General features: G+C 44.1%; 1 protein-coding gene across 1 annotated transcript; it reads right to left on the minus strand.

Annotated features, from left to right (window-relative positions):
• Positions 1 to 68: 68 nt before the first annotated feature.
• On the minus strand, positions 69 to 27,933 carry LOC124028966 (eukaryotic translation initiation factor 3 subunit H; the record flags this gene model as incomplete). The annotated part of the gene is given in 5 exon segments (XM_046340847.1): positions 69 to 193; positions 4,595 to 4,727; positions 6,253 to 6,373; positions 20,247 to 20,396; positions 27,834 to 27,933. Coding segments are annotated over 5 exon segments (629 nt in total), but the record flags the coding sequence as incomplete, so codon positions are not given.

Consider the following 27,933-nt stretch of genomic DNA (forward strand, 5'->3'; position numbering starts at 1 on the left):
GTACCAATTAGAACACAGCCCTGTATGGATGATTCTGATTGGGTGAAAGGGGGTTTATCTCCTGTGTGTTTAGTTCCTCCTCTCGTATTCTCCTTTAGCTGTTGTGTCCCTGAAAGAGCCTCGGCCATGAAGAGTTTGCCGAGGTTCTGGGAGGTGAACTCCTTCACATTCTGGCAGTAATTGTTAATCTGTCCTGTTTTGGCAGAAACAAAAGACAGGGAAACACATTGCTTAGAGCTGGAGGTCAATCATGTTGCATGTTGTCAAGAAGGAGACACCGGCCGTGCCCAAAATGTCATCCTATCCCTAATGTGGTGCACTAGTTCCAACCAGAGGCCTACGGGTGTCCCTATGGACCCTGGTCACAAGTAGTGCACTATGTAGGAATAGGGTGCTATTTTGGGATGAAATAACCATCAGAGAGACAGCAGACAGGCAGGGATGTCAGATGAAATCTACAACGCTGTAGATTAATGTGACATCATGAAGAGATGACAACAGAACAGATAGGTATCTACCAGAGAGAGAACAGAACAGATAGGTATCTACCAGAGAGAGAACAGAACAGATAGGTATCTACCAGAGAGAGAACAGAACAGATAGGTATCTACCAGAGAGAGAACAGAACAGATAGGTATCTACCAGAGAGAGAACAGAACAGATGGGTATCTACCAGAGAGAGAACAGATGGTATCTACCAGAGAGAACAGAACAGATAGGTATCTACCAGAGAGAGAACAGAACAGATAGGTATCTACCAGAGAGAGAACAGATAGGTATCTACCAGGGAGAGAACAGATAGGTATCTACCAGAGAGAGAACAGAACAGATAGGTAGCTACCAGAGAGAGAACAGAACAGATAGGTAGCTACCAGAGAGAGAACAGAACAGATAGGTATCTACCAGAGAGAGAACAGAACAGATAGGTATCTACCAGAGAGAACAGATAGGTATCTACCAGAGAACAGAACAGATAGGTAGCTACCAGGGAGAGAACAGATAGGTATCTACCAGAGAGAGAACAGAACAGATAGGTATCTACCAGAGAGAGAACAGAACAGATGGGTATCTACCAGAGAGAGAACAGATGGGTATCTACCAGAGAGAGAACAGAACAGATAGGTATCTACCAGAGAGAGAACAGAACAGATAGGTATCTACCAGAGAGAGAACAGATAGGTATCTACCAGGGAGAGAACAGATAGGTATCTACCAGAGAGAGAACAGAACAGATAGGTAGCTACCAGAGAGAGAACAGAACAGATAGGTAGCTACCAGAGAGAGAACAGAACAGATAGGTATCTACCAGAGAGAGAACAGAACAGATAGGTATCTACCAGAGAGAGAACAGATAGGTATCTACCAGAGAGAGAACAGAACAGATAGGTAGCTACCAGGGAGAGAACAGATAGGTATCTACCAGAGAGAGAACAGAACAGATAGGTATCTACCAGAGAGAGAACAGAACAGATAGGTATCTACCAGAGAGAGAACAGATAGGTAGCTACCAGAGAGAGAACAGAACAGATAGGTATCTACCAGAGAGAGAACAGAACAGATAGGTATCTACCAGAGAGAGATCAGATAGGTAGCTACCAGAGAGAACAGATAGGTATCTACCAGAGAGAGAACAGAACAGATAGGTAGCTACCAGAGAGAGAACAGAACAGATAGGTATCTACCAGAGAGAGAACAGAACAGATAGGTATCTACCAGAGAGAGAACAGAACAGATAGGTATCTACCAGAGAGAGAACAGAACAGATAGGTATCTACCAGAGAGAGAACAGAACAGATAGGTATCTACCAGAGAGAGAACAGATAGGTATCTACCAGGGAGAGAACAGATAGGTATCTACCAGAGAGAGAACAGAACAGATAGGTAGCTACCAGAGAGAGAACAGAACAGATAGGTATCTACCAGAGAGAGAACAGAACAGATAGGTATCTACCAGAGAGAGAACAGAACAGATAGGTATCTACCAGAGAGAGAACAGATAGGTATCTACCAGAGAGAGAACAGAACAGATAGGTAGCTACCAGGGAGAGAACAGATAGGTATCTACCAGAGAGAGAACAGAACAGATAGGTATCTACCAGAGAGAGAACAGAACAGATAGGTATCTACCAGAGAGAGAACAGAACAGATAGGTATCTACCAGAGAGAGAACAGAACAGATAGGTATCTACCAGAGAGAGAACAGATAGGTATCTACCAGAGAGAGAACAGAACAGATAGGTATCTACCAGAGAGAGAACAGATAGGTATCTACCAGAGAGAGAACAGAACAGATAGGTATCTACCAGAGAGAGAACAGAACAGATAGGTATCTACCAGAGAGAGAACAGAACAGATAGGTATCTACCAGAGAGAGATCAGATAGGTAGCTACCAGAGAGAACAGATAGGTATCTACCAGAGAGAGAACAGAACAGATAGGTAGCTACCAGAGAGAGAACAGAACAGATAGGTATCTACCAGAGAGAGAACAGAACAGATAGGTATCTACCAGAGAGAGAACAGAACAGATAGGTATCTACCAGAGAGAACAGAACAGATAGGTATCTACCAGAGAGAGAACAGATAGGTATCTACCAGAGAGAGAACAGATAGGTATCTACCAGAGAGAGAACAGATAGGTATCTACCAGAGAGAGAACAGAACAGATAGGTATCTACCAGAGAGAGAACAGAACAGATAGGTATCTACCAGAGAGAGAACAGAACAGATAGGTAGCTACCAGAGACAGAACAGATAGGTATCTACCAGAGAGAGAACAGAACAGATAGGTATCTACCAGAGAGAGAACAGATAGGTATCTACCAGAGAGAGAACAGAACAGATAGGTATCTACCAGAGAGAGAACAGAACAGATAGGTATCTACCAGAGAGAGAACAGAACAGATAGGTATCTACCAGAGAGAGAACAGAACAGATAGGTATCTACCAGAGAGAGAACAGAACAGATAGGTATCTACCAGAGAGAGAACAGAACAGATAGGTATCTACCAGAGAGAGAACAGAACAGATAGGTATCTACCAGAGAGAGATCAGATAGGTAGCTACCAGAGAGAACAGATAGGTATCTACCAGAGAGAGAACAGAACAGATAGGTAGCTACCAGAGAGAACAGATAGGTATCTACCAGAGAGAGAACAGAACAGATAGGTAGCTACCAGAGAGAGAACAGAACAGATAGGTAGCTACCAGAGAGAACAGAACAGATAGGTATCTACCAGAGAGAGAACAGATAGGTATCTACCAGAGAGAGAACAGATGGGTATCTACCAGAGAGAGAACAGAACAGATAGGTATCTACCAGAGAGAGAACAGAACAGATAGGTAGCTACCAGAGAGAGAACAGAACAGATAGGTATCTACCAGAGAGAGAACAGAACAGATAGGTATCTACCAGAGAGAGAACAGAACAGATAGGTATCTACCAGAGAGAGATCAGATAGGTAGCTACCAGAGAGAACAGAACAGATAGGTATCTACCAGAGAGAGAACAGAACAGATAGGTATCTACCAGAGAGAGAACAGATAGGTATCTACCAGAGAGAGAACAGATAGGTATCTACCAGAGAGAGAACAGAACAGATAGGTATCTACCAGAGAGAGAACAGAACAGATAGGTAGCTACCAGAGAGAACAGAACAGATAGGTATCTACCAGAGAGAGAACAGATAGGTATCTACCAGAGAGAGAACAGATGGGTATCTACCAGAGAGAGAACAGAACAGATAGGTATCTACCAGAGAGAGAACAGAACAGATAGGTAGCTACCAGAGAGAGAACAGAACAGATAGGTATCTACCAGAGAGAGAACAGAACAGATAGGTAGCTACCAGAGAGAGAACAGATGGGTATCTACCAGAGAGAGAACAGAACAGATAGGTATCTACCAGAGAGAGAACAGAACAGATAGGTATCTACCAGAGAGAGAACAGAACAGATAGGTATCTACCAGAGAGAGAACAGAACAGATAGGTATCTACCAGAGAGAGAACAGAACAGATAGGTAGCTACCAGAGAGAGAACAGATAGGTAGCTACCAGAGAGAGAACAGATAGGTAGCTACCAGAGAGAGAACAGAACAGATGGGTATCTACCAGAGAGAGAACAGAACAGATGGGTATCTACCAGAGAGAGAACAGAACAGATGGGTATCTACCAGAGAGAGAACAGATGGGTATCTACCAGAGAGAGAACAGAACAGATAGGTATCTACCAGAGAGAGAACAGAACAGATAGGTATCTACCAGAGAGAGAACAGAACAGATAGGTATCTACCAGAGAGAGAACAGAACAGATAGGTATCTACCAGAGAGAGAACAGAACAGATAGGTATCTACCAGAGAGAGAACAGAACAGATGGGTATCTACCAGAGAGAGAACAGAACAGATAGGTATCTACCAGAGAGAGAACAGAACAGATGGGTAGCTACCAGAGAGAGAACAGAACAGATGGGTATCTACCAGAGAGAGAACAGAACAGATGGGTATCTACCAGAGAGAGAACAGAACAGATGGGTAGGTACCAGAGAGAGAACAGAACTAGTAGCTGCTAGGAGGGAGGGAGGGTGTGGAGGTACCTGCGATGAGGAGAGTGTCCATGCGAGGAGGGGGCTGTGGTGGTTTGAACATCTTGGAGACATCTTCCTCTGGTAGAGGAGTCTCTCCTCTGGTCTGTCTCTGAGCATTCTCCTGCTGGCGCCGCTGGACATACTGCAGAGAGAGAGAGAGAGAGAGAGAGAGAGAGAGAGAGAGAGAGAGGGAGAGGAGAAGAGAGGGAGAGGAGAAGAGAGGGAGAGGAGAAGAGAGGGAGAGGAGAAGAGAGGGAGAGGAGAGAGAGGGAGGGAGGGAGAGGAGGGAGGGGGAGAGGAGAGAGATGGAGAGGAGAGAGGAGAGAGGAGAGAGGGAGAGGGAGAGAGAGAGGGGAGGGGGAGAGAATGAGGAGGGAGGGGGGAGAGGGAGAGAGAGTGAGAGAGAGAATGAGGAGGGAGGGGAGGGGGAGAGAGAGAGAATGAGAGAATGAGGAGGGAGGGAGAGGAGGGAGGAGTGAGCGAGAACAGCTATAAAATCCGCCAGACATGACAGACAGTGATTTGTGTTGGTATATGACAGTGTAAATCAGCGTGTTAGAACCTAAAGGCCTTTTTAATTTGGGGAGGCAGAGCAGAGGACAGGTTGGTGGTGGGGCGTAGATGGTAGGAAACTACCGGAACCTGGATACACATACAAAGCCTGTCAAGCCTGCCAGAAACCAACATCACAATATTCTTGTAGAACTAGGCCGACACGAGAAACGACTCCGGGGCCGACGCGAGAAACGACTCCCGGGGCCGACGCGAGAAACGACCCCCGGGGCCGACGCGAGAAACGACCCCCGGGGCCGACGCGAGAAACGACTCCGGGGCCGACGCGAGAAATGCAAACTGGTATTTAGCGTTCCATCTCAAAATGCACCATTCCATACTGCAGTCAGCCCTCTACTGGGACACTGACATTACAGTGCAGCATCGTACCAAGTTCACCTGAGGCACCACTGTCTCCCTGGTATAGTGGATACATCAATATTATATAGTACCAATATAATATAGTGGATATAATCAACAGTTATATTATATAGTACCAATATAATATAGTGGATATATCAATAGTTATATTATATAGTACCAATATAATATAGTGGATATATCAACAGTTATATTATATAGTACCAATATAATATAGTGGATATATCAACAGTTATATTATATAGTACCAATATAATATAGTGGATATATCAACAGTTATATTATATAGTACCAATATAATATAGTGGATATATCAACAGTTATATTATATAGTACCAATATAATATAGTGGTTATATCAACAGTTACATTGTATAGTACCAAGCCTCTGTCTCTCTGGTATTGTGGATCTGGTTAGCAGCTTCCCTGCAGGACAAGTCCCAAATACTACCCGATCTCTTAAATAGTGCACTACTTTAGATGAAAACCCAGTGGTCTCTCTCTCCCTCCCTTCCCTTCCTCTCTGGAGGAGAGGACTCCCTGTGGGCAGGGTCTAAACCTAATTCTATAAACGCCCCTCTAACACAATCACTGTCCAGGAAGTAGATTATCTCACTATCAACTACAGTGTGTTGATTACATTTTCCCATCATGATAATAGAATGTGTGTGTGTGTCTCTCTCTCTCTGTGGGTTTGTGTGTGTGTGTCGCTCTGTGTGTGTGTGTGTGTGTTACCTGGTGTTTCTGCTGCTGTTGCTTGCTGAGGTTACGGCTGTAGGTGTTATACTTGACAATGTCCTGACTCATATCATCCACTCTGTCCATCAGGAGCTGCAGAGACTTCTCCAGGTGGTTACTGAGGGGAGATGAACTACACATTAGATTACATTCTCCAGGTGGTTACTGAGGGGAGATGAACTACACATTAGATTACATTCTCCAGGTGGTTACTGAGGGGAGATGAACTACACATCAGATTACAGTCTCCAGGTGGTTACTGAGAGGAGATGAACTACACATTATGATTACAGTCTCCAGGTGGTTACTGAGGGGAGATGAACTACACATTAGATTACATTCTCCAGGTGGTTACTGAGGGGAGATGAACTACACATCAGATTACAGTCTCCAGGTGGTTACTGAGAGGAGATGAACTACACATTATGATTACAGTCTCCAGGTGGTTACTGAGGGGAGATGAACTACACATTAGATTACATTCTCCAGGTGGTTACTGAGGGGAGATGAACTACACATTATGATTACATTCTCCAGGTGGTTACTGAGGGGAGATGAACTACACATTAGATTACATTCTCCAGGTGGTTACTGAGGGGAGATGAACTACACATTATGATTACATTCTCCAGGTGGTTCCTGAGGGGAGATGAACTACACATATTACAGTCTCCAGGTGGTTAACTGAGGTGAGATGAACTACACATTATATTACAGTCTCCAGGTGGTTCCTGAGGGGAGATGAACTACACATATTACAGTCTCCAGGTGGTTAACTGAGGTGAGATGAACTACACATTATATTACAGTCTCCAGGTGGTTCCTGAGGGGAGATGAACTACACATTATGATTACATTCTGCAGGTGGTTACTGAGGGGAGATGAACTACACATTAGATTACATTCTCCAGGTGGTTACTGAGGGGAGATGAACTACACATTATGATTACAGTCTCCAGGTGGTTACTGAGGGGAGATGAACTACACACTACAGATGCTAGGAACAGACAGTGGCGTCTGTAGTCCGAAGGGGACAGGTTCACTCAGCCGTCCATAGCTCTGGTGTTTCCTCTCTCTCTCTCTCTCTCTCTCTCTCTCTCTCTCTCTCTCGGTCTCACACAGCCAAGGCCGCGGGACCAGACGGATTACCAGGACGGGTAGTCAAGGCATAAACGCTGACCCGCCGGGAAGTGCCTTCGCTGACATGTTCCACCTCTCCCTGACCCCAGTCTGTAAATACCCCCAGTCTGTAAATCCTGAAGCTGGGCGACAGAAGAGGAAATAACTTGTCCCAGCGATGAAAGGTGCCGGGGCGGGGGACATTGCTTACATCCACTATGACAGGCTCATTGTCCACCCCTCCCCCCTCCCAGAAGTCTGGAAGGGATGAGAGAGCCTATGGGTTCGTAGCTTCAACCCAGCAGCACAACACACCAACTGACCGCTGAATGAAAACAGCCCATATTAATGTCTGTCTACGAGAAGCTGCCCAGGAAAGGGCTGAAAACGGCCCATATTAATATATATATATATATATAGCCTTAGAAATAAGGGTCAGGAAATCAAAATCTCGCGTCTTGTGACGGCCGGCCGCCCAACAACCTGCCCGCTTGACCCCATCCCCTCCTCTCTTCTCCAGACCATTTCCGGAGACCTTCTCCCTTACCTCACCCCGCTCATCAACTCATCCCTGACCGCTGGCTACGTCCCTTCAGTCTTCAAGAGAGCGAGAGTTGCACCCCTTCTGAAAAAACCTACACTCGATCCCTCCGATGTCAACAACTACAGACCAGTATCCCTTCTTTCTTTTCTCTCCAAAACTCTTGAACGTGCCGTCCTTGGCCAGCTCTCCCGCTATCTCTCTCAGAATGACCTTCTTGATCTCCTCACCACGCGCTCTCACCACTGGTGTCCCCCAGGGCTCTGTTCTAGGCCCTCTCCTATTCTCGCTATACACCAAGTCACTTGGCTCTGTCATAACCTCACATGGTCTCTCCTATCATTGCTATGCAGACGACACACAATTAATCTTCTCCTTTCCCCCTTCTGATGACCAGGTGGCGAATCGCATCTCTGCATGTCTGGCAGACATATCTGTGTGGATGACGGATCACCACCTCAAGCTGAACCTCGGCAAGACGGAGCTGCTCTTCCTCCCGGGGAAGGACTGCCCGTTCCATGATCTCGCCATCACGGTTGACAACTCCATTGTGTCCTCCTCCCAGAGCGCCAAGAACCTTGGCGTGATCCTGGACAACACCCTGTCGTTCTCAACTAACATCAAGACGGTGGCCCGTTCCTGTAGGTTCATGCTCTACAACATCCGCAGAGTACGACCCTGCCTCACACAGGAAGCGGCGCAGGTCCTAATCCAGGCACTTGTCATCTCCCGTCTGGATTACTGCAACTCGCTGTTGGCTGGGCTCCCTGCCTGTGCCATTAAACCCCTACAACTCATCCAGAACGCCGCAGCCCGTCTGGTGTTCAACCTTCCCAAGTTCTCTCATGTCACCCCGCTCCTCCGCTCTCTCCACTGGCTTCCAGTTGAAGCTCGCATCCTCTACAAGACCATGGTGCTTGCCTACGGAGCTGTGAGGGGAACGGCACCTCAGTACCTCCAGGCTCTGATCAGGCCCTACACCCAAACAAGGGCACTGCGTTCATCCACCTCTGGCCTGCTCACCTCCCTACCACTGAGGAAGTACAGTTCCCGCTCAGCCCAGTCAAAACTGTTCGCTGCTCTGGCCCCCCAATGGTGGAACAAACTCCCTCACGACGCCAGGACAGCGGAGTCAATCACCACCTTCCGGAGACACCTGAAACCCCACCTCTTTAAGGAATACCTAGGATAGGATAAAGTAATCCTTCTCACCCTCCCCCCCTTAAAATATTTAGATGCACTATTGTAAAGTGGCTGTTCCACTGGATGTCATAAGGTGAATGCACCAATTTGTAAGTCGCTCTGGATAAGAGCGTCTGCTAAATGACTTAAATGTAAATGTAACTTGCTAACATCCGATAACATTAATTTAATTAGCCTTTTCTGAGAATCACTTTGATGATACAGCAACAGCAATACAAGGATACAACATCTATAGAAGAGACAGGAATGCTTATGGGGGAGGTGTTGCTGTATATATTCAGAGCCATATTCCCTGTGATGCTTATGGGGGAGGTGTTGCTGTATATATTCAGAGCCATATTCCCTGTGATGCTTATGGGGGAGGTGTTGCTGTATATATTCAGAGCCATATTCCCTGTAATGCTTATGGGGGAGGTGTTGCTGTATATATTCAGAGCCATATTCCCTGTAATGCTTATGGGGGAAGTGTTGCTGTATATATTCAGAGCCATATTCCCTGTAACGCTTAGAGAAGATCTTATGTAACATCTATAGAAGAGACAGGAATGCTTATGGGGGAGGTGTTGCTGTATATATTCAGAGCCATATTCCCTGTGATGCTTATGGGGGAAGTGTTGCTGTATATATTCAGAGCCATATTCCCTGTAATGCTTATGGGGAAGTGTTGCTGTATATATTCAGAGCCATATTCCCTGTAATGCTTAGAGAAGATCTCATGTCAAGTGTTATTGAAGTGTTGTGGTTGCAGGTTCACTTGGCCCTTCATCTAAAGCATTTTATTGTGGGGTGTTTATGTTGGCCACCAAGTGCTAACAGTCAGTATCTAAATCATGTGTGAAATGCTTGATAGTGTTCGTGATGTAAACAGAGAGAGGTCTACTTTCTCAGGGGACCTGAATAATTGGCTGGTTTTCATCAAGCTGTCCGCTCAACAGGAAGCTTCTCACTGTAACCAGTGTCTGTAATCTGGTTCAGGTTATTAATCAACCCACTCAACAGGAAGCTTCTCACTGTAACCAGTGTCTGTAATCTGGTTCAGGTTATTAATCAACCCACTCAACAGGAAGCTTCTCACTGTAACCAGTGTCTGTAATCTGGTTCAGGTTATTAATCAACCCACTCAACAGGAAGCTTCTCACTGTAACCAGTGTCTGTAATCTGGTTCAGGTTATTAATCAACCCACTCAACAGGAAGCTTCTCACTGTAACCAGTGTCTAATCTGGTTCAGGTTATTAATCAACCTACTCAACAGGAAGCTTCTCACTGTAACCAGTGTCTGTAATCTGGTTCAGGTTATTAATCAACCAACCAGGGTGTTTACAAACACTACAGAAACAAGATCATCCACATGTATCGATCACATTGCTACGAATACTGTAGAACTTTGTTTATCCGTACCCATTAGATGCAGTGATCACAGTGTAGTGGCTATATACAGGAAGGACAAAGTTCCAACAGCTGGGCCTTAAATAGTATATAAGAGATCATACAGAACATTTAACTGTGATTTATGTGGACGATGTTAAACATATTTGTTGATGTGATTAATAAGGAGCATCCAGACGCTACTCTTATTGTATATATTAAAATAGCCTTTTTCCAATTATTGATAAACAAGCACCTGTTAAGAAACTGACTGTTAGAACTGTTAAAGGCTCCGTGGATCGATGAGGAAATGAAGAAACTGTATTGGTTGAGACGGGACAAGAGGAAGTGGCTAATAAGTCTGGCTGTACATCTGACTGGCCGACTTCCTGCCGAATTGAGAAATGATACGACTCGACTCATCAACAAAAGAAGAAGAAACTGTAAGATGAAGCCAAGATCAATAATATAAAAACGTACTTTAAAATGGAATTATGGGTAGAAAAGACCGATTCTACTCCGTCTTTCATTGAATCAGATGGCTTATTCATCACAAAACCATTTGATGTTGCCAATTAGCTTCGTGATTATTTCATTGCCAAAGTGGGAAAGTTTAGGAGGGGGGAAAAATGCCAGTGAGCAATTGTGCTCGTGCATAAAACAACTAATGAAAAGGAAAAGCATTGGGATTTTATAAAGTTAGTGAGGGAGATGTGGAACAATCAATCAATAATGAACAACCTTCCTGGCATTGACAACTTAGAAGGAAAGCTAGTGAAGATGGTAACTGACTCTATAGCCACTCCCAGTCGGTCATTATCTTTCATCTGAATCTAATAATAATAATATATGCCATTTAGCAGACGCTTTTATCCAAAGCGACTTACAGTCATGTGTGCATACATTCTACGTATGGGTGGTCCCGGGGATCGAACCCACTACCCTGGCGTTACAAGCGCCATGCTCTACCAACTGAGCTACAGAAGGACCACGGAATCTAGGAGGGGAGTCTGTCTTCCGTCTAGACGACAAAGTCATTCCGCTCCCCAAGAGCGGTAAAAGGGGTCCTTTAAAAAGGTCTCTAACGTCAAAACCTTTCATCTCGTTGCTCTTAGAAAACTGTTGGGGGGAGGAGAAAGAAAAAAGAAAGTGTTTCGACCAAATACAAGACTATTTCTCTGTAAACAAAATGAACAACAAGTCTTTTCAGCAGCTTATAAAAGAAGGGTACTCCACATGTACTGACAAGTGACTGGTGATTGGTTGAAAGCTTATAAAAGAAGGGTACTCCACATGTACTGACAAGTGACTGGTGATTGGTTGAAAGCTTATAAAAGAAGGGTACTCCACATGTACTGACAAGTGACTGGTGATTGGTTGAAAGCTTATAAAAGAAGGGTACTCAACATGTACTGACAAGTGACTGGTGATTGGTTGAAAGCTTATAAAGAAGGGTACTCCACATGTACTGACAAGTGACTGGTGATTGGTTGAAAGCTTATAAAAGAAGGGTACTCCACATGTACTGACAAGTGACTGGTGATTGGTTGAAAGCTTATAAAAGAAGGTCGCGACATGTACTGACAAGTGACTGGTGATTGGTTGAAAGCTTATAAAAGAAGGGTACTCCACATGTACTGACAAGTGACTGGTGATTGGTTGAAAGCTTATAAAAGAAGGGTACTCCACATGTACTGACAAGTGACTGGTGATTGGTTGAAAGCTTATAAAAGAAGGGTACTCCACATGTACTGACAAGTGACTGGTGATTGGTTGAAAGCTTATAAAGAAGGGTACTCCACATGTACTGACAAGTGACTGGTGATTGGTTGAAAGCTTATAAAAGAAGGGTACTCCACATGTACTGACAAGTGACTGGTGATTGGTTGAAAGCTTATAAAAGAAGGGTACTCGACATGCACTGACAAGTGACTGGTGATTGGTTGAAAGCTTATAAAAGAAGGGTACTCCACATGTACTGACAAGTGACTGGTGATTGGTTGAAAGCTTATAAAGAAGGGTACTCCACATGTACTGACAAGTGACTGGTGATTGGTTGAAAGCTTATAAAGAAGGGTACTCCACATGTACTGACAAGTGACTGGTGATTGGTTGAAAGCTTATAAAAGAAGGGTACTCCACATGTACTGACAAGTGACTGGTGATTGGTTGAAAGCTTATAAAGAAGGGTACTCCACATGTACTGACAAGTGACTGGTGATTGGTTGAAAGCTTATAAAGAAGGGTACTCCACATGTACTGACAAGTGACTGGTGATTGGTTGAAAGCTTATAAAAGAAGGGTACTCGACATGCACTGACAAGTGACTGGTGATTGGTTGAAAGCTTATAAAGAAGGGTACTCCACATGTACTGACAAGTGACTGGTGATTGGTTGAAAGCTTATAAAAGAAGGGTACTCCACATGTACTGACAAGTGACTGGTGATTGGTTGAAAGCTTATAAAAGAAGGGTACTCCACATGTACTGACAAGTGACTGGTGATTGGTTGAAAGCTTATAAAAGAAGGGTACTCCACATGTACTGACAAGTGACTGGTGATTGGTTGAAAGAATAAGAAGAGTGATTGATGACAGCTTGGCACACTCTTGGCATTCTCTCAACCAGCTTCATGAGATGAGTCACCTGGAATGCATTTCAATTAACAGGTGTGCCTTGTTACAAGCTCATTTGTGCCATTTCTTTCAGTCTTAATGAGTTTGAGCCAATCAGTTGCGTTGTGACAAGGTGGGGGGGGGGATACACAGAAGACAGCCCTATTTGGTAAAAGACCAAGTCCATATTATGGCAAGAAAAGCTTAAATAAGCAAAGAGAAACGACAGTCCATCATTACTTTAAAAGACATGAAGGTCAGTCAATGAGGAGAATTTCAAGAAAGTTTCTTCCAAGTTACAGTCACAAAAACCATCAAGCGCTGTGATGAAACTGGCTCTCATGAGGACCGCCACAGGGAAAGGAAGACCCAGTTACTCTCTGCTGCAGAGGATAAATTCATTAGAGTTTACTGCACTTCAGATTGCAGCCCAAATAAACGCTTCAAAGTTCCAGTAAAACAGACACTTCTCAACATCAACTGTTCAGAGGAGACTCGTGAATCGGTCTTTCATGGTCGAATTGCTGCAAAGAAACCACTACTAAAGGACACCAATAAGAAGAAGAGACTTGCTTGGGCCAAGAAACACGAGCAATGGACATTAGACCGGTGGAAATCTGTCCTTTGGTCTGATGAGTCCAAATTTAAGATTTTTGGTTCCAACCGCCGTGTCTTTGAGAGACGAAGAGGAGGTGAACGGAGGATCTCCACATGTGTGGTATACACACACACACACACACACACACACACACACACACACACACACACACACACACACACACACACACACACACACACACACACACACACACACACACACACACACACACACACACACACACACACACACACGTTTGGGGTCACTTAGAAGTGTCCTTGTTTTTGAAAGAAAAGCTAATATTTTGTCCATTAAAATACCATCAAATTGATCAGAAATACAGTGTAGACATTGTTAATGTTGTAAATGACTATTGTAGCTGGAAACGGCAGATGTTTAATGGAATATCTACATAGGCGTACAGAGGCTCATTAACAGCAACCATCACTCCTGTGTTCCAATGGCACGTTGTGTTAGCTAATACAAGTTTATCATTTCAAAAGACTAATTGATCATTAGAAAACCCCTTTTCAGATGTGCTAACATAATTGCAAACTGTTCTGATTAAAGAAGCAATAAAACTGGCCTTCTTTAGACTAGTTGAGTATCTGGAGCAGCAGCATTTGTGGGTTCGATTACAGGCTCAATCAAAGAATCAAAGACATTTCTTCTGAAACTCGTCAGTCTATTCTTGTTCTGAGAAATGAAGGCTATTCAAAGCGAGAAATTTCCAAGAAACTGAAGATCTCGTACAACGTTGTGTACTACTCTCTTCACAGAACAGCTCAAACAGGCTCTAACCAGAATAGAAAGAGGAGTGGGAGGCCCCGGTGCACAACTGAGCAAAAGTACATTAGAGTGTCTACTTTGAGAAACAGACTCCTCTCACAAGTCCTCAATTGGCAGCTTCATTAAATAGTACCGGCAAAACACCAGTCTCATCGTCAACAGTGAAGAAGCGACTTCGGGATGCTGGCCTTCCAGGCAGAGTTCCTCTGTTCAGTGTCTGTGTTCTTTTGCCCATCTAAATCTTTTCTTTTTATTGGCCAGTCTGAGATATGGCTTTTTCTTTGCAACTCTGCCTAGAAGGCCAGCATCCAGGAGTCTCCTCTTCACCGTTGACGTTGAGACTGGTGTTTACTATTTAATGAAGCTGCCAGTTGAGGACTTGTGAGAGGAGTCCGTTTCTCAAACTAGACACTCTAATGTACTTGTCCTCTTGCTCAGTTGTGCACTGAGTCAGTCCACCTTGTGAATGAATGGAAGAATCTCTCTATAGATTTCTCTCTACACTGATCTCCTTCACCTCAGAACAGAGTGTTTTGGATAAAGAATGTTATGTTCACATCTCTCTAAATAACCTGCACTCAATTAACCTTCCCTATCATGCCCCTGGTCCTTGTTCACAACCCTTTTAGAGGGCTGGGGCACAGGAGAGAGCCTGCTGAAAACCCTTTCAGAGAGGGCCTGGTAGAAACCCTTTCAGAGAGGGCTGGGGCACAGGAGAGGGCCTGCTGAAAACCCTTTCAGAGAGGGCCTGGTAGAAACCCTTTCAGAGAGGGCTGGGGCACAGGAGAGGGCCTGCTGAAACACCTTTCAGAGAGGGCTGGGGCACAGGAGAGGCCCTGCTGAAAACCCATTCAGAGAGGGCCTGGAGAAAAACATTATGTTTTAGTGCTTCTGAATGGACCAACACTATGGACTAATACCACAACACTATAGACTAATACCACAACACTATAGACTAATACCACAACACTATAGACTAATACCACAACACTATAGACTAATACCACAACACTATAGACTAATACCACAACACTATAGACTAATACCACAACACTATAGACTAATACCACAACACTATAGACTAATACCACAACACTATAGACTAATACCACAACACTATAGACTAATACCACAACACTATAGACTAATACCACAACACTATAGACTAATACCACAACACTATAGACTAATACCACAACACTATAGCCTAATACCACAACACTATAGCCTAATACCACAACACTATAGCCTAATACCACAACACTATAGACTAATACCACAACACTATAGACTAATACCACAACACTATAGACTAATACCACAACACTATAGACTAATACCACAACACTATAGACTAATACCACAACACTATAGACTAATACCACAACACACTAATACCACAACACTATAGACTAATACCACAACACTATAGACTAATACCACAACACTATAGACTAATACCACAACACTATAGACTAATACCACAACACTATGGACTAATACCACAACACTAGACTAATACCACAACACTATAGACTAATACCACAACACTATAGACTAATACCACAACACTATAGACTAATACCACAACACTATAGACTAATACCACAACACTATAGACTAATACCACAACACTATAGACTAATACCACAACACTATAGACTAATACCACAACACTATAGACTAATACCACAACACTATAGACTAATACCACAACACTATAGACTAATACCACAACACTATAGACTAATACCACAACACTATAGACTAATACCACAACACTATAGACTAATACCACAACACTATAGACTAATACCACAACACTATAGACTAATACCACAACACTATGGACTAACACCACAACACTATAGACTAACACCACAACACTATAGACTAATACCACAACACTATAGACTAATACCACAACACTATAGACTAATACCACAACACTATAGACTAATACCACAACACTATAGACTAATACCACAACACTATAGACTAATACCACAACACTATAGACTAATACCACAACACTATAGACTAATACCACAACACTATAGACTAATACCACAACACTATAGACTAATACCACAACACTATAGACTAATACCACAACACTATAGACTAATACCACAACACTATAGACTAATACCACAACACTATAGCCTAATACCACAACACTATAGACTAATACCACAACACTATAGACTAATACCACAACACTATGGACTAATACCACAACACTATAGACTAATACCACACAAGAGATCCTCTCTTCTAATAGGCCGACCTGCCAACAGGAATGAGATATAACATGGTATAAATAATGGCAAGGACATGTCACGATGACTGTTAGTGACACCTGGTTTTAAGAAGGAACAAAACACTGATCTCAGAAGATGACGTGGACAAATGTGGCCGAAGTGAAAACGACACGGTGGAAATGACATCAGATCCATTACCTGTTAAGATGTGGACAGAGATGCTCCACACGGACAGAAGGACCAAGCAACGCACGCGGCAACCTGACAACTTCAGACAACCGATTTGGCCAGAGACATTATTACATGGCTAGAATCCACAACAGGGCCCCACGGGGGAGGAGAGAGAGAGTTCAGAACTATTCACACTCCTTTACATATTCTACAGGGGAGGAGAGAGAGAGAGAGAGATCAGAACTATTCACACTCCTTTACATATTCTACAGGGGAGGAGAGAGAGAGAGAGAGAGATCAGAACTATTCACACTCCTTTACATATTCTACAGGGGAGGAGAGAGAGAGAGAGAGAGATCAGAACTATTCATACTCCTTTACATATTCTACAGGGGAGGAGAGAGAGATCAGAACTATTCATACTCCTTTACATATTCTACAGGGGAGGAGAGAGAGAGAGAGAGATCAGAACTATTCATACTCCTTTACATATTCTACAGGGGAGGAGAGAGAGATCAGAACTATTCATACTCCTTTACATATTCTACAGGGGAGGAGAGAGAGTTCAGAACTATTCATACTCCTTTACATATTCTACAGGGGAGGAGAGAGAGAGAGAGAGTTCAGAACTATTCACACTCCTTTACATATTCTACATGTTGTTGTGCTGCAGCCTGAATTCAAAATGGATTCCATTTATTTAAAACAGAATGTCGCCCAACTTCACACAATACCCCCCATAATGACAAAGTGAAAACATGTTTTTTCGATTTTTTTTTGTATGAAAATGAAATATTTAATTTCTATAAGTATTCACACACACACACACACACACACACACACACACACACACACACACACACACACACACACACACACACACACACACACACACACACACACACACACACACACACACACACACACACACACACACACACACACTTTGTAAAAGCACTTTAGGCAGTGATTACAGCCGAGGGTCTTTCTGTGGATGTCTCTAAGAGCTTCCCACACCTGGAGTGTGTAAAACACCATTATCATTTATTTTTATGATTCAGGCTCTGTCAAATTGGTTGTTGATCATTGTCATAGATGTTCAAGTAGATTTAAATCTAAAACTGTAACTTGGCAACTCAGGAATAGTCACTGTCTTCTTGGTAAGCAACTCCAGTGTAGATTTGGCCTCGTGTCTTAGGTTATTGTCCTGCTGAAAGGAATTCATCTCCTAGTGTCTAGTGGAAAGCAGAACCGGGTTTTTCTCTAGGATTTTACCTGTGCTTAGCTTCATTCCGTTTTTTTTTTCATCCTGAAAAACTCCCTTAGTCCTTAGCGATTACAAGTATACCCATAACATGATGCAGCCAACACTATGCTAGAAAATTACATAGAGTGGTACTCAGTAATGTGTTGTAATTGCCCCAAACATAACACTTTGTATTCAGGACCAAAAATCTATTGCGTTGACATTTTTTTTTTTTGTTTGGAATATTTGTATTCTGTACAGGCGTCTTTCTTCTCACTCTGTCATTTCGGTTATCATTGTCGAGTAACAACACTGAACAAAAATATATAAATGCAACATGTAAAGTGTTGGTCCCATGTTTCATGAGCTGAAATAAGATCCCAGAAATGTTGCATACGCAAAAACAAAAAAACATCTCTCAAATGGTGCACACACATATGTTTACATCCCTGTTAGGGAGCATTTCTCCTGTGCCAAGATAATCAATTCACCTGACAGGTGTGGCATATCAAGAAAGATGATAATGAAAGGGGGGAGTAGTGAGGGAAATGGCTTTTATAACACAGAGAGAGGGAGTAGTGAGGGAAATGGCTTTTATAACACAGAGAGAGAGGGAGTAGTGAGGGAAATGGCTTTTATAACACAGAGAGAGGGAGTAGTGAGGGGAAATGGCTTTTATAACACAGAGAGAGAGGGAGTAGTGAGGGGAAATGGCTTTATAACACAGAGAGAGAGGGAGTAGTGAGGGGAAATGGCTTTTATAACACAGAGAGAGAGGGAGTAGTGAGGGGAAATGGCTTTTATAACACAGAGAGAGAGGGAGTAGTGAGGGGAAATGGCTTTTATAACACAGAGAGAGGGAGTAGTGAGGGGGAAATGGCTTTTATAACACAGAGAGAGAGGGAGTAGTGAGGGAAATGGCTTTTATAACACAGAGAGAGAGGGAGTAGTGAGGGGAAATGGCTTTTATAACACAGAGATGGAGGGAGTAGTGAGGGGAAATGGCTTTTATAACACAGAGAGAGGGAGTAGTGAGGGAAATGGCTTTTATAACACAGAGAGAGAGGGAGTAGTGAGGGAAATGGCTTTTATAACACAGAGAGAGAGGGAGTAGTGAGGGGAAATGGCTTTTATAACACAGAGAGATGGAGGGAGTAGTGAGGGGAAATGGCTTTTATAACACAGAGAGATGGAGGGAGTAGTGAGGGGAAATGGCTTTTATAACACAGAGAGAGAGGGAGTAGTGAGGGGAAATGGCTTTTATAACACAGAGAGAGAGGGAGTAGTGAGGGGAAATGGCTTTTATAACACAGAGAGAGAGGGAGTAGTGAGGGGAAATGGCTTTTATAACACAGAGAGAGAGGGAGTAGTGAGGGGAAATGGCTTTTTATAACACAGAGAGAGGGAGTAGTGAGGGGAAATGGCTTTTATAACACAGAGAGAGAGGGAGTAGTGAGGGGAAATGGCTTTTATAACACAGAGAGAGAGGGAGTAGTGAGGGGAAATGGCTTTTATAACACAGAGAGGGAGTAGTGAGGGGAAATGGCTTTTATAACACAGAGAGATGGAGGGAGTAGTGAGGGGAAATGGCTTTTATAAGACAGAGAGAGAGGGAGTAGTGAGGGGAAATGGCTTTTATAACAGAGAGAGAGAGGGAGTAGTGAGGGGAAATGGCTTTTATAAGACAGAGAGAGAGGGAGTAGTGAGGGGAAATGGCTTTTATAACACAGAGAGAGAGAGAGTAGTGAGGGGTAGACAGCACCACTAGGGTAGACGGCACCACTAGGGTAGACGGCACCACTAGGGTAGACGGCACCACTAGGGTAGACGGCACCACTAGGGTAGACGGCACCACTAGGGTAGACGGCACCACTAGGGTAGACGGCACCACTAGGGTAGACGGCACCACTAGGGTAGACGGCACCACTAGGGTAGACGGCACCACTAGGGTAGACAGCACCACTAGGGTAGACAGCACCACTAGGGTAGACAGCACCACTAGGGTAGACAGCACCACTAGGGTAGACAGCACCACTAGGGTAGACAGCACCACTAGGGTAGACAGCACCACGTCACATACCTGCTGGAGAGGTTGAGCAGTTCGTGCTTGTCGGCCACAGTACACTTCTCCTCCAGTTCCCACATCAGAACGTTGATCAGGTGGGAGTTCTTGATCATGATGGGAACCTCCTCGAACATGTGCTCAAAACCAATCATGGCCTTCTTCAATCTGGGGAGGAGGGAGAGAAAATAATCACTTCAGTTCAATTCATAGTCAATGGCGTTCAACCCAGTTCAACTCAAAGTCAATGATTCAAACCAGTTCAACCCAGTTCAATTCAAAGTCAATGATTCAAACCAGTTCAACCCAGTTCAATTCAAAGTCAATGATTTAACCCTGTTCAACTCAGTCAATGATTCAACCCAGTTCAACTCAATTTGATTGCCAGCTCTACAAAATGTAGTTGAACTAATTTGCCATTAGTAGTGTCTAATCTAATCTATTTATAAAACTGGATCATATTGACAACATAACAGACAGTAGAGTCTAGTCTAAAACTGGATCATATTGATAACAGACAGTAGTGTCTAGTCTAAAACTGGATCATATTGATAACAGACAGTAGAGTCTAGTCTAAAACTGGATCATATTGATAACAGACAGTAGTGTCTAGTCTAAAACTGGATCATATTGACAACAGACAGTAGAGTCTAGTCTAAAACTGGATCATATTGACAACAGACAGTAGAGTCTAGTCTAAAACTGGATCATATTGATAACAGACAGTAGAGTCTAGTCTAAAACTGGATCATATTGACAACATAACAGACAGTAGAGTCTAGTCTAAAACTGGATCATATTGATAACAGACAGTAGAGTCTAGTCTAAAACTGGATCATATTGACAACAGACAGTAGTGTCTAGTCTAAAACTGGATCATATTGACAACAGACAGTAGAGTCTAGTCTAAAACTGGATCATATTGACAACATAACAGACAGTAGTGTCTAGTCTAAAACTGGATCATATTGACAACAGACAGTAGAGTCTAGTCTAAAACTGGATCATATTGATAACAGACAGTAGAGTCTAGTCTAAAACTGGATCATATTGATAACAGACAGTAGAGTCTAGTCTAAAACTGGATCATATTGACAACATAACAGACAGTAGAGTCTAGTCTAAAACTGGATCATATTGATAACAGACAGTAGAGTCTAGTCTAAAACTGGATCATATTGATAACAGACAGTAGAGTCTAGTCTAAAACTGGATCATATTGATAACAGACAGTAGAGTCTAGTCTAAAACTGGATCATATTGACAACAGACAGTAGTGTCTAGTCTAAAACTGGATCATATTGACAACAGACAGTAGAGTCTAGTCTAAAACTGGATCATATTGACAACATAACAGACAGTAGAGTCTAGTCTAAAACTGGATCATATTGATAACATAAGACAGTAGAGTCTAGTCTAAAACTGGATCATATTGATAACAGACAGTAGTGTCTGCAGTCTCTCTTCCTGTAGAGTCTAGTCTACTTCAGTGCAGTCTCTCTCTTCCTGTAGAGTCTAGTCTAAAACTGGATCATATTGATAACAGACAGTAGTGTCTGCAGTCTCTCTTCCTGTAGAGTCTAGTCTACTTCAGTGCAGTCTCTCTCTTCCTGTAGAGTCCAGTCTAATTCAGTGCAGTCTCTCTCTTCCTGTAGAGTCTAGTCTAATTCAGTGCAGTCTCTTCCTGTAGAGTCTAGTCTACTTCAGTGCAGTCTCTCTCTTCCTGTAGAGTCCAGTCTACTTCAGTGCAGTCTCTCTCTTCCTGTAGAGTCCAGTCTACTTCAGTGCAGTCTCTCTCTTCCTGTAGAGTCTAGTCTACTTCAGTGCAGTCACTCTCTTCCTGTAGAGTCTAGTCTACTTCAGTGCAGTCTCTCTCTTCCTGTAGAGTCTAGTCTAAAACTGGGTCATATTGACAACATAACAGACAGTAGAGTCTAGTTTAAAACTGGATCATATTGATAACAGACAGTAGAGTCTAGTCTAAAACTGGATCATATTGATAACAGACAGTAGTGTCTGCAGTCTCTCTCTTCCTGTAGAGTCCAGTCTACTTCAGTGCAGTCTCTCTTCCTGTAGAGTCTAGTCTACTTCAGTGCAGTCTCTCTCTTCCTGTAGAGTCTAGTCTAATTCAATCCAGTCTCTCTCTTCCTGTAGAGTCTAGTCTACTTCAGTGCAGTCTCTCTTCAGTGTCTAATTCAATCCAGTCTTCTCCTGTAGATCCAGTCTCTCTCTTCCTGTAGAGTCTAGTCTAATTCAGTGCAGTCTCTCTCTTCCTGTAGAGTCTAGTCTAATTCAGTGCAGTCTCTCTCTTCCTGTAGAGTCTAGTCTAATTCAGTGCAGTCTCTCTCTTCCTGTAGAGTCTAGTCTAATTCAGTGCAGTCTCTCTCTTCCTGTAGAGTCTAGTCTAATTCAGTGCAGTCTCTCTCTTCCTGTAGAGTCTAGTCTAATTCAGTGCAGTCTCTCTCTTCCTGTAGAGTCTAGTCTAATTCAGCGCAGTCTCTCTCTTCCTGTAGAGTCTAGTCTAATTCAATCCAGTCTCTCTCTTCCTGTAGAGTCTAGTCTACTTCAGTGCAGTCTCTCTCTTCCTGTAGAGTCTAGTCTAATTCAATCCAGTCTCTCTCTTCCTGTAGAGTCTAGTCTAATTCAGTGCAGTCTCTCTCTTCCTGTAGGGTCTAGTCTACTTCAGTGCAGTCTCTCTCTTCCTGTAGAGTCTAGTCTAATTCAATCCAGTCTCTATCTTCCTGTAGGGTCTAGTCTACTTCAGTGCAGTCTCTCTCTTCCTGTAGAGTCTAGTCTAATTCAATCCAGTCTCTATCTTCCTGTAGGGTCTAGTCTACTTCAGTGCAGTCTCTCTCTTCCTGTAGAGTCTAGTCTAATTCAATCCAGTCTCTATCTTCCTGTAGGGTCTAGTCTACTTCAGTGCAGTCTCTCTCTTCCTGTAGGGTCTAGTCTAATTCAGTGCAGTCTCTCTCTTCCTGTAGGGTCTAGTCTAATTCAGTGCAGTCTCTCTCTCTTCCTGTAGAGTCTAATTCAGTGCAGTCTCTCTTCCTGTAGAGTCTAATTCAGTGCAGTCTCTCTCTTCCTGTAGGGTCTAATTCAGTGCAGTCTCTCTCTTCCTGTAGTCTAGTCTAATTCAGTGCAGTCTCTCTCTCTTCCTGTAGAGTCTAGTCTAATTCAGTGCAGTCTCTCTCTCTTCCTGTAGTCTAGTCTAATTCAGTGCAGTCTCTCTCTTCCTGTAGAGTCTAGTCTACTTCAGTGCAGTCTCTCTCTTCCTGTAGAGTCTAGTCTACTTCAGTGCAGTCTCTCTCTTCCTGTAGAGTCTAGTCTACTTCAGTGCAGTCTCTCTCTTCCTGTAGGGTCTAATTCAGTGCAGTCTCTCTCTTCCTGTAGTCTAGTCTAATTCAGTGCAGTCTCTTTCTTCCTGTAGAGTCTAGTCTAATTCAGTGCAGTCTCTCTCTTCCTGTAGAGTCTAGTCTAATTCAGTGCAGTCTCTCTCTTCCTGTAGAGTCTAGTCTAATTCAATCCAGTCTCTCTCTTCCTGTAGAGTCTAGTCTAATTCAGTGCAGTCTCTCTCTTCCTGTAGAGTCTAGTCTAATTCAGTGCAGTCTCTCTCTTCCTGTAGGGTCTAGTCTAATTCAGTGCAGTCTCTCTCTTCCTGTAGAGTCTAGTCTAATTCAGTGCAGTCTCTCTCTTCCTGTAGAGTCTAGTCTAATTCAGTGCAGTCTCTCTCTTCCTGCCTTTCATTTAAAAGATAACAAAAACAGCCACTTATAAAACATCAAATACAGCCACATGGAAAGAACCCATCATAGAAAACTGAAGCCCTCCTTTGAAATGATATATTATTCAGATTGTCCTCATAATAACGGTGGTGAAATGAGTCTTCGCCAGCCGAGCAATAGAGCTGCTATTGTCCTCCTGGTCTTTCAATCAGCCGCGTATTGAGAGAGAGACTGATGAGGACCTGGTGCATTAGAAACTAACAGGGTTCCCTAGTCATTATCACAACATAGCCAAACATTATCACAAAACAGACACCAAAAAAAAAAGAGCATTTCTCATTGGACAAATTCAGGTGGTGTCTCGTTCCCTCCCACTCGGTGCCTATAATGAACACGGCCCAGCGAAACGAATAAAAAGCTCGACAACATTAACATTTAAGTCTGACAACGAACTGGACAGAGAGTCAGAGGCAAAGCAACCAGACAATAAATGAGCAACTGACCTCGGAGAGGAAATGACTACAAGGTAGATGGGTGGGTAGATAGGTAGGTAGGTACTGTAGGTAGGTACGGTAGGGAAGATGGGTAGGTAGGTAGATGGGTAGATAGGTAGGTAGGTACTGTAGGTAGGTACGGTAGGTAGATGGGTAGGTAGGTAGATGGGTAGGTAGGTAGGTAGGTACGGTAGGTAGATGGGTAGGTAGGTAGGTAGGTACTGTAGGTAGGTACGGTAGGGAAGATGGGTAGGTAGGTAGATGGGTAGATAGGTAGGTAGGTACTGTAGGTAGGTACGGTAGGTAGATGGGTGAGTGGGTAGATGGGTAGGTAGGTAGGTACGGTAGGTAGATGGGTAGGTAGGTAGGTAGGTACGGTAGGTAGATGGGTAGGTAGGTAGGTAGGTAGGTAGGTACGGTAGGTAGATGGGTAGGTAGGTAGGTACTGTAGGTAGGTACGGTAGGTAGATGGTTAGATAGATGGGTGGGTAGGTAGGTACTGTAGGTAGATGGGTAGGTAGGTAGATGGGTAGATGGGTAGGTAGGTAGATGGGTAGGTAGGTAGGTAGGTAGGTAGATGGGTAGGTAGAGAGATGGGTAGGTAGAGAGATGGGTGGGTAGGTAGGTAGGTAGGTAGGTAGGTAGGTAGGTAGGTAGGTAGGTAGGTAGGTGGGTAGGTAGGTAGGTGGGTAGGTAGGTAGATGGGTAGGTAGGTAGATGGGTAGGTATGTAGATGGGTAGGTAGGTAGATGGGTGGGTAGGTAGGTGTAGTGGGTACTAGGTAGGTAGATGGGTAGGTAGGTATGGGTAGGTAGTGGATAGGCAGGTAGGTAGATGGGTAGGTAGGTAGATGGGTAGGTAGGTAGGTGGGGCAGGTAGGTAGATGGGTGGGTAGGTAGGTAGGTAGGTAGGTAGATGGGTAGGTAGGTACGGTAGGTAGATGGGTAGGTAGTTAGATGGGTAGGTAGGTAGATGGGTAGGTAGGTAGATGGGTAGGTAGGTAGGTAGGTAAGGAGTGGGAGGTGGGGTGGGGGTAGGTAGGGTGGGGTAGTGGGTAGGTAGGTAGGGAGGTTGGTAGGTAGGTATGGGTAGGTGGGTAAGGGTGGGCAGGTGGGGTGGGTGGGTGGGTGGTGGGTAGGTAGGTAAGTGGTAGGTAGGTAAGGGTAGGTAGGTAGGTAGGGGGTAGGTAGGTAAGGGTAGGTAGGGGTAGGTAGGTTGGTACGGGTGGGTAGGTAGGTACGAGTGGGTGGGTAGGTAGGTAAGGGTAGGTAGGTAAGGGTAGGTAGATAAGGGTAGGTAGGTAAGTAGGTAGTAGGTAGGTAGGTAGGTAGGTAAGGGTAGGTAAGGGTAGGTAGGTAGGTAAGGGTAGGTAGGTAGGTAAGGGTAGGTAAGGGTAGGTGTGGGTGTAAACATGAAGAAATTAACTAAAGAATAAGGAGTAATCCAAGCCAAAGCCAACAGTTCCTAATACTGACCCACCTAGCCAACAGTTCCTAATACTGACCCACCCAGCCAACAGTTCCTAATGGACCCACCTTACTAACAGTTCCTAATACTGACCCACCTTAGCCAACAGTTCCTAATACTGACCCACCTAGCCAACAGTTCCCATTACTGACCCACTCCAGCCAACAGTCTCTAATACTTTGACCCACCTAGCCAACAGTTCCTAATACTGACCCACCTAGCCAACAGTTCCTAATACTGACCCACCTAGCCAACAGTTCCTAATACTGACCCACCTAGCCAACAGTTCCTAATACTGACCCACCTGGCCAACAGTTCCTAATACCGACCCACCTGGCCAACAGTTCCTAATACTGACCCACCTAGCCAACAGTTCCTAATACTGACCCACCTAGCCAACAGTTCCTAATACTGACCCACAGTTCCTAATACTGACCCACAGTTCCTAATACTGACCCACCTAGCCAACAGTTCCTAATACTGACCCACCTAGCCAACAGTTCCTAATACTGACCCACCTAGCCAACAGTTCCTAATACTGACCCACCTAGCCAACAGTTCCTAATACTGACCCACCTAGCCAACAGTTCCTAATACTGACCCACCTACGCCAACAGTTCCTAATACTGACCCACCTAGCCAACAGTTCCTAATACTGACCCACCTAGCCAACAGTTCCTAATACTGACCCACCTCGCCAACAGTTCCTAATACTGACCCACCTCGCCAACAGTTCCTAATACTGACCCACCTAGCCAACAGTTCCTAATACTGACCCACCTAGCCAACAGTTCCTAATACTGACCCACCTAGCCAACAGTTCCTAATACTGACCCACCTAGCCAACAGTTCCTAATACTGACCCACCTAGCCAACAGTTCCTAATACTGACCCACCTAGCCAACAGTTCCTAATACTGACCCACCTAGCCAACAGTTCCTAATACTGACCCACCTAGCCAACAGTTCCTAATACTGACCCACCTAGCCAACAGTTCCTAATACTGACCCACCTAGCCAACAGTTCCTAATACTGACCCACCTAGCCAACAGTTCCTAATACTGACCCACCTAGCCAACAGTTCCTAATACTGACCCACCTAGCCAACAGTTCCTAATACTGACCCACCTAGCCAACAGTTCCTAATACTGACCCACCTAGCCAACAGTTCCTAATACTGACCCACCTAGCCAACAGTTCCTAATACTGACCCACCTCGCCAACAGTTCCTAATACTGACCCACCTCGCCAACAGTTCCTAATACTGGTTTATTTTCTGGTCAATTTAATGCCAGTCTGTTGGGACTCCTTGTTTTCATAAACTCAGCTTGTGGGAACTCCGATCTATTTGAAAACGTCTCTCTCATTACGCTTCATTCAGATGCTATTTAAAATCAATGGCCAGCAGCCTGAGGGTCAGACCCAGTCAGGCGGAGGATGAACATGGCAGTATAGCTGTTTGACAGCCCCAACACACACACACACACTAGTTATAAACCCCTATCATCACATCACTAAGAGCCTCTGATGAGGCTCTCTCTGCTCGTGGGGAAAATAACATCAGGCATTGGAATCTTTTGAAGGGAGTTTCACCAGAGCACAGCATTAATGCTGAATTCTTATCAGGAAAGGTGCAGTTGGTATTTGTGTCTTTGTGGTGTGTGTGTGTCTTTGTGGTGTGTGTGTGTCTTTGTGGTGTGTGTGTGTGTCTGTGGTGTGTGTGTGTGTCTTTGTGGTGTGTGTGTGTGTCTTTGTGGTGTGTGTGTGTGTCTTTGTGTGTGTGTGTCTTTGTGGTGTGTGTGTGTCTTTGTGTGTGTCTGTGTGTGTGTGTGTGTGTGTGTGTGTGTGTGTGTGTGTGTGTGTGTGTGTGTGTGTGTGTGTGTGTGTGTGTGTGTGTGTGTGTGTGTGTGTGTGTCTCTCACCCCTCGGCTGAGAAGTCCTTCTCCTTGCAAATCTCCATCAGTTTGGGTGTTAACCTGTAAGCCTTCAGGGACAGGGAGCCCTGGGCGGTCTTAATGGGAT

This window comes from Oncorhynchus gorbuscha, unplaced genomic scaffold (genome assembly GCF_021184085.1).
Source record: "Oncorhynchus gorbuscha isolate QuinsamMale2020 ecotype Even-year unplaced genomic scaffold, OgorEven_v1.0 Un_scaffold_5137, whole genome shotgun sequence".
In the NCBI taxonomy this organism is placed as follows: domain Eukaryota; kingdom Metazoa; phylum Chordata; class Actinopteri; order Salmoniformes; family Salmonidae; genus Oncorhynchus; species Oncorhynchus gorbuscha.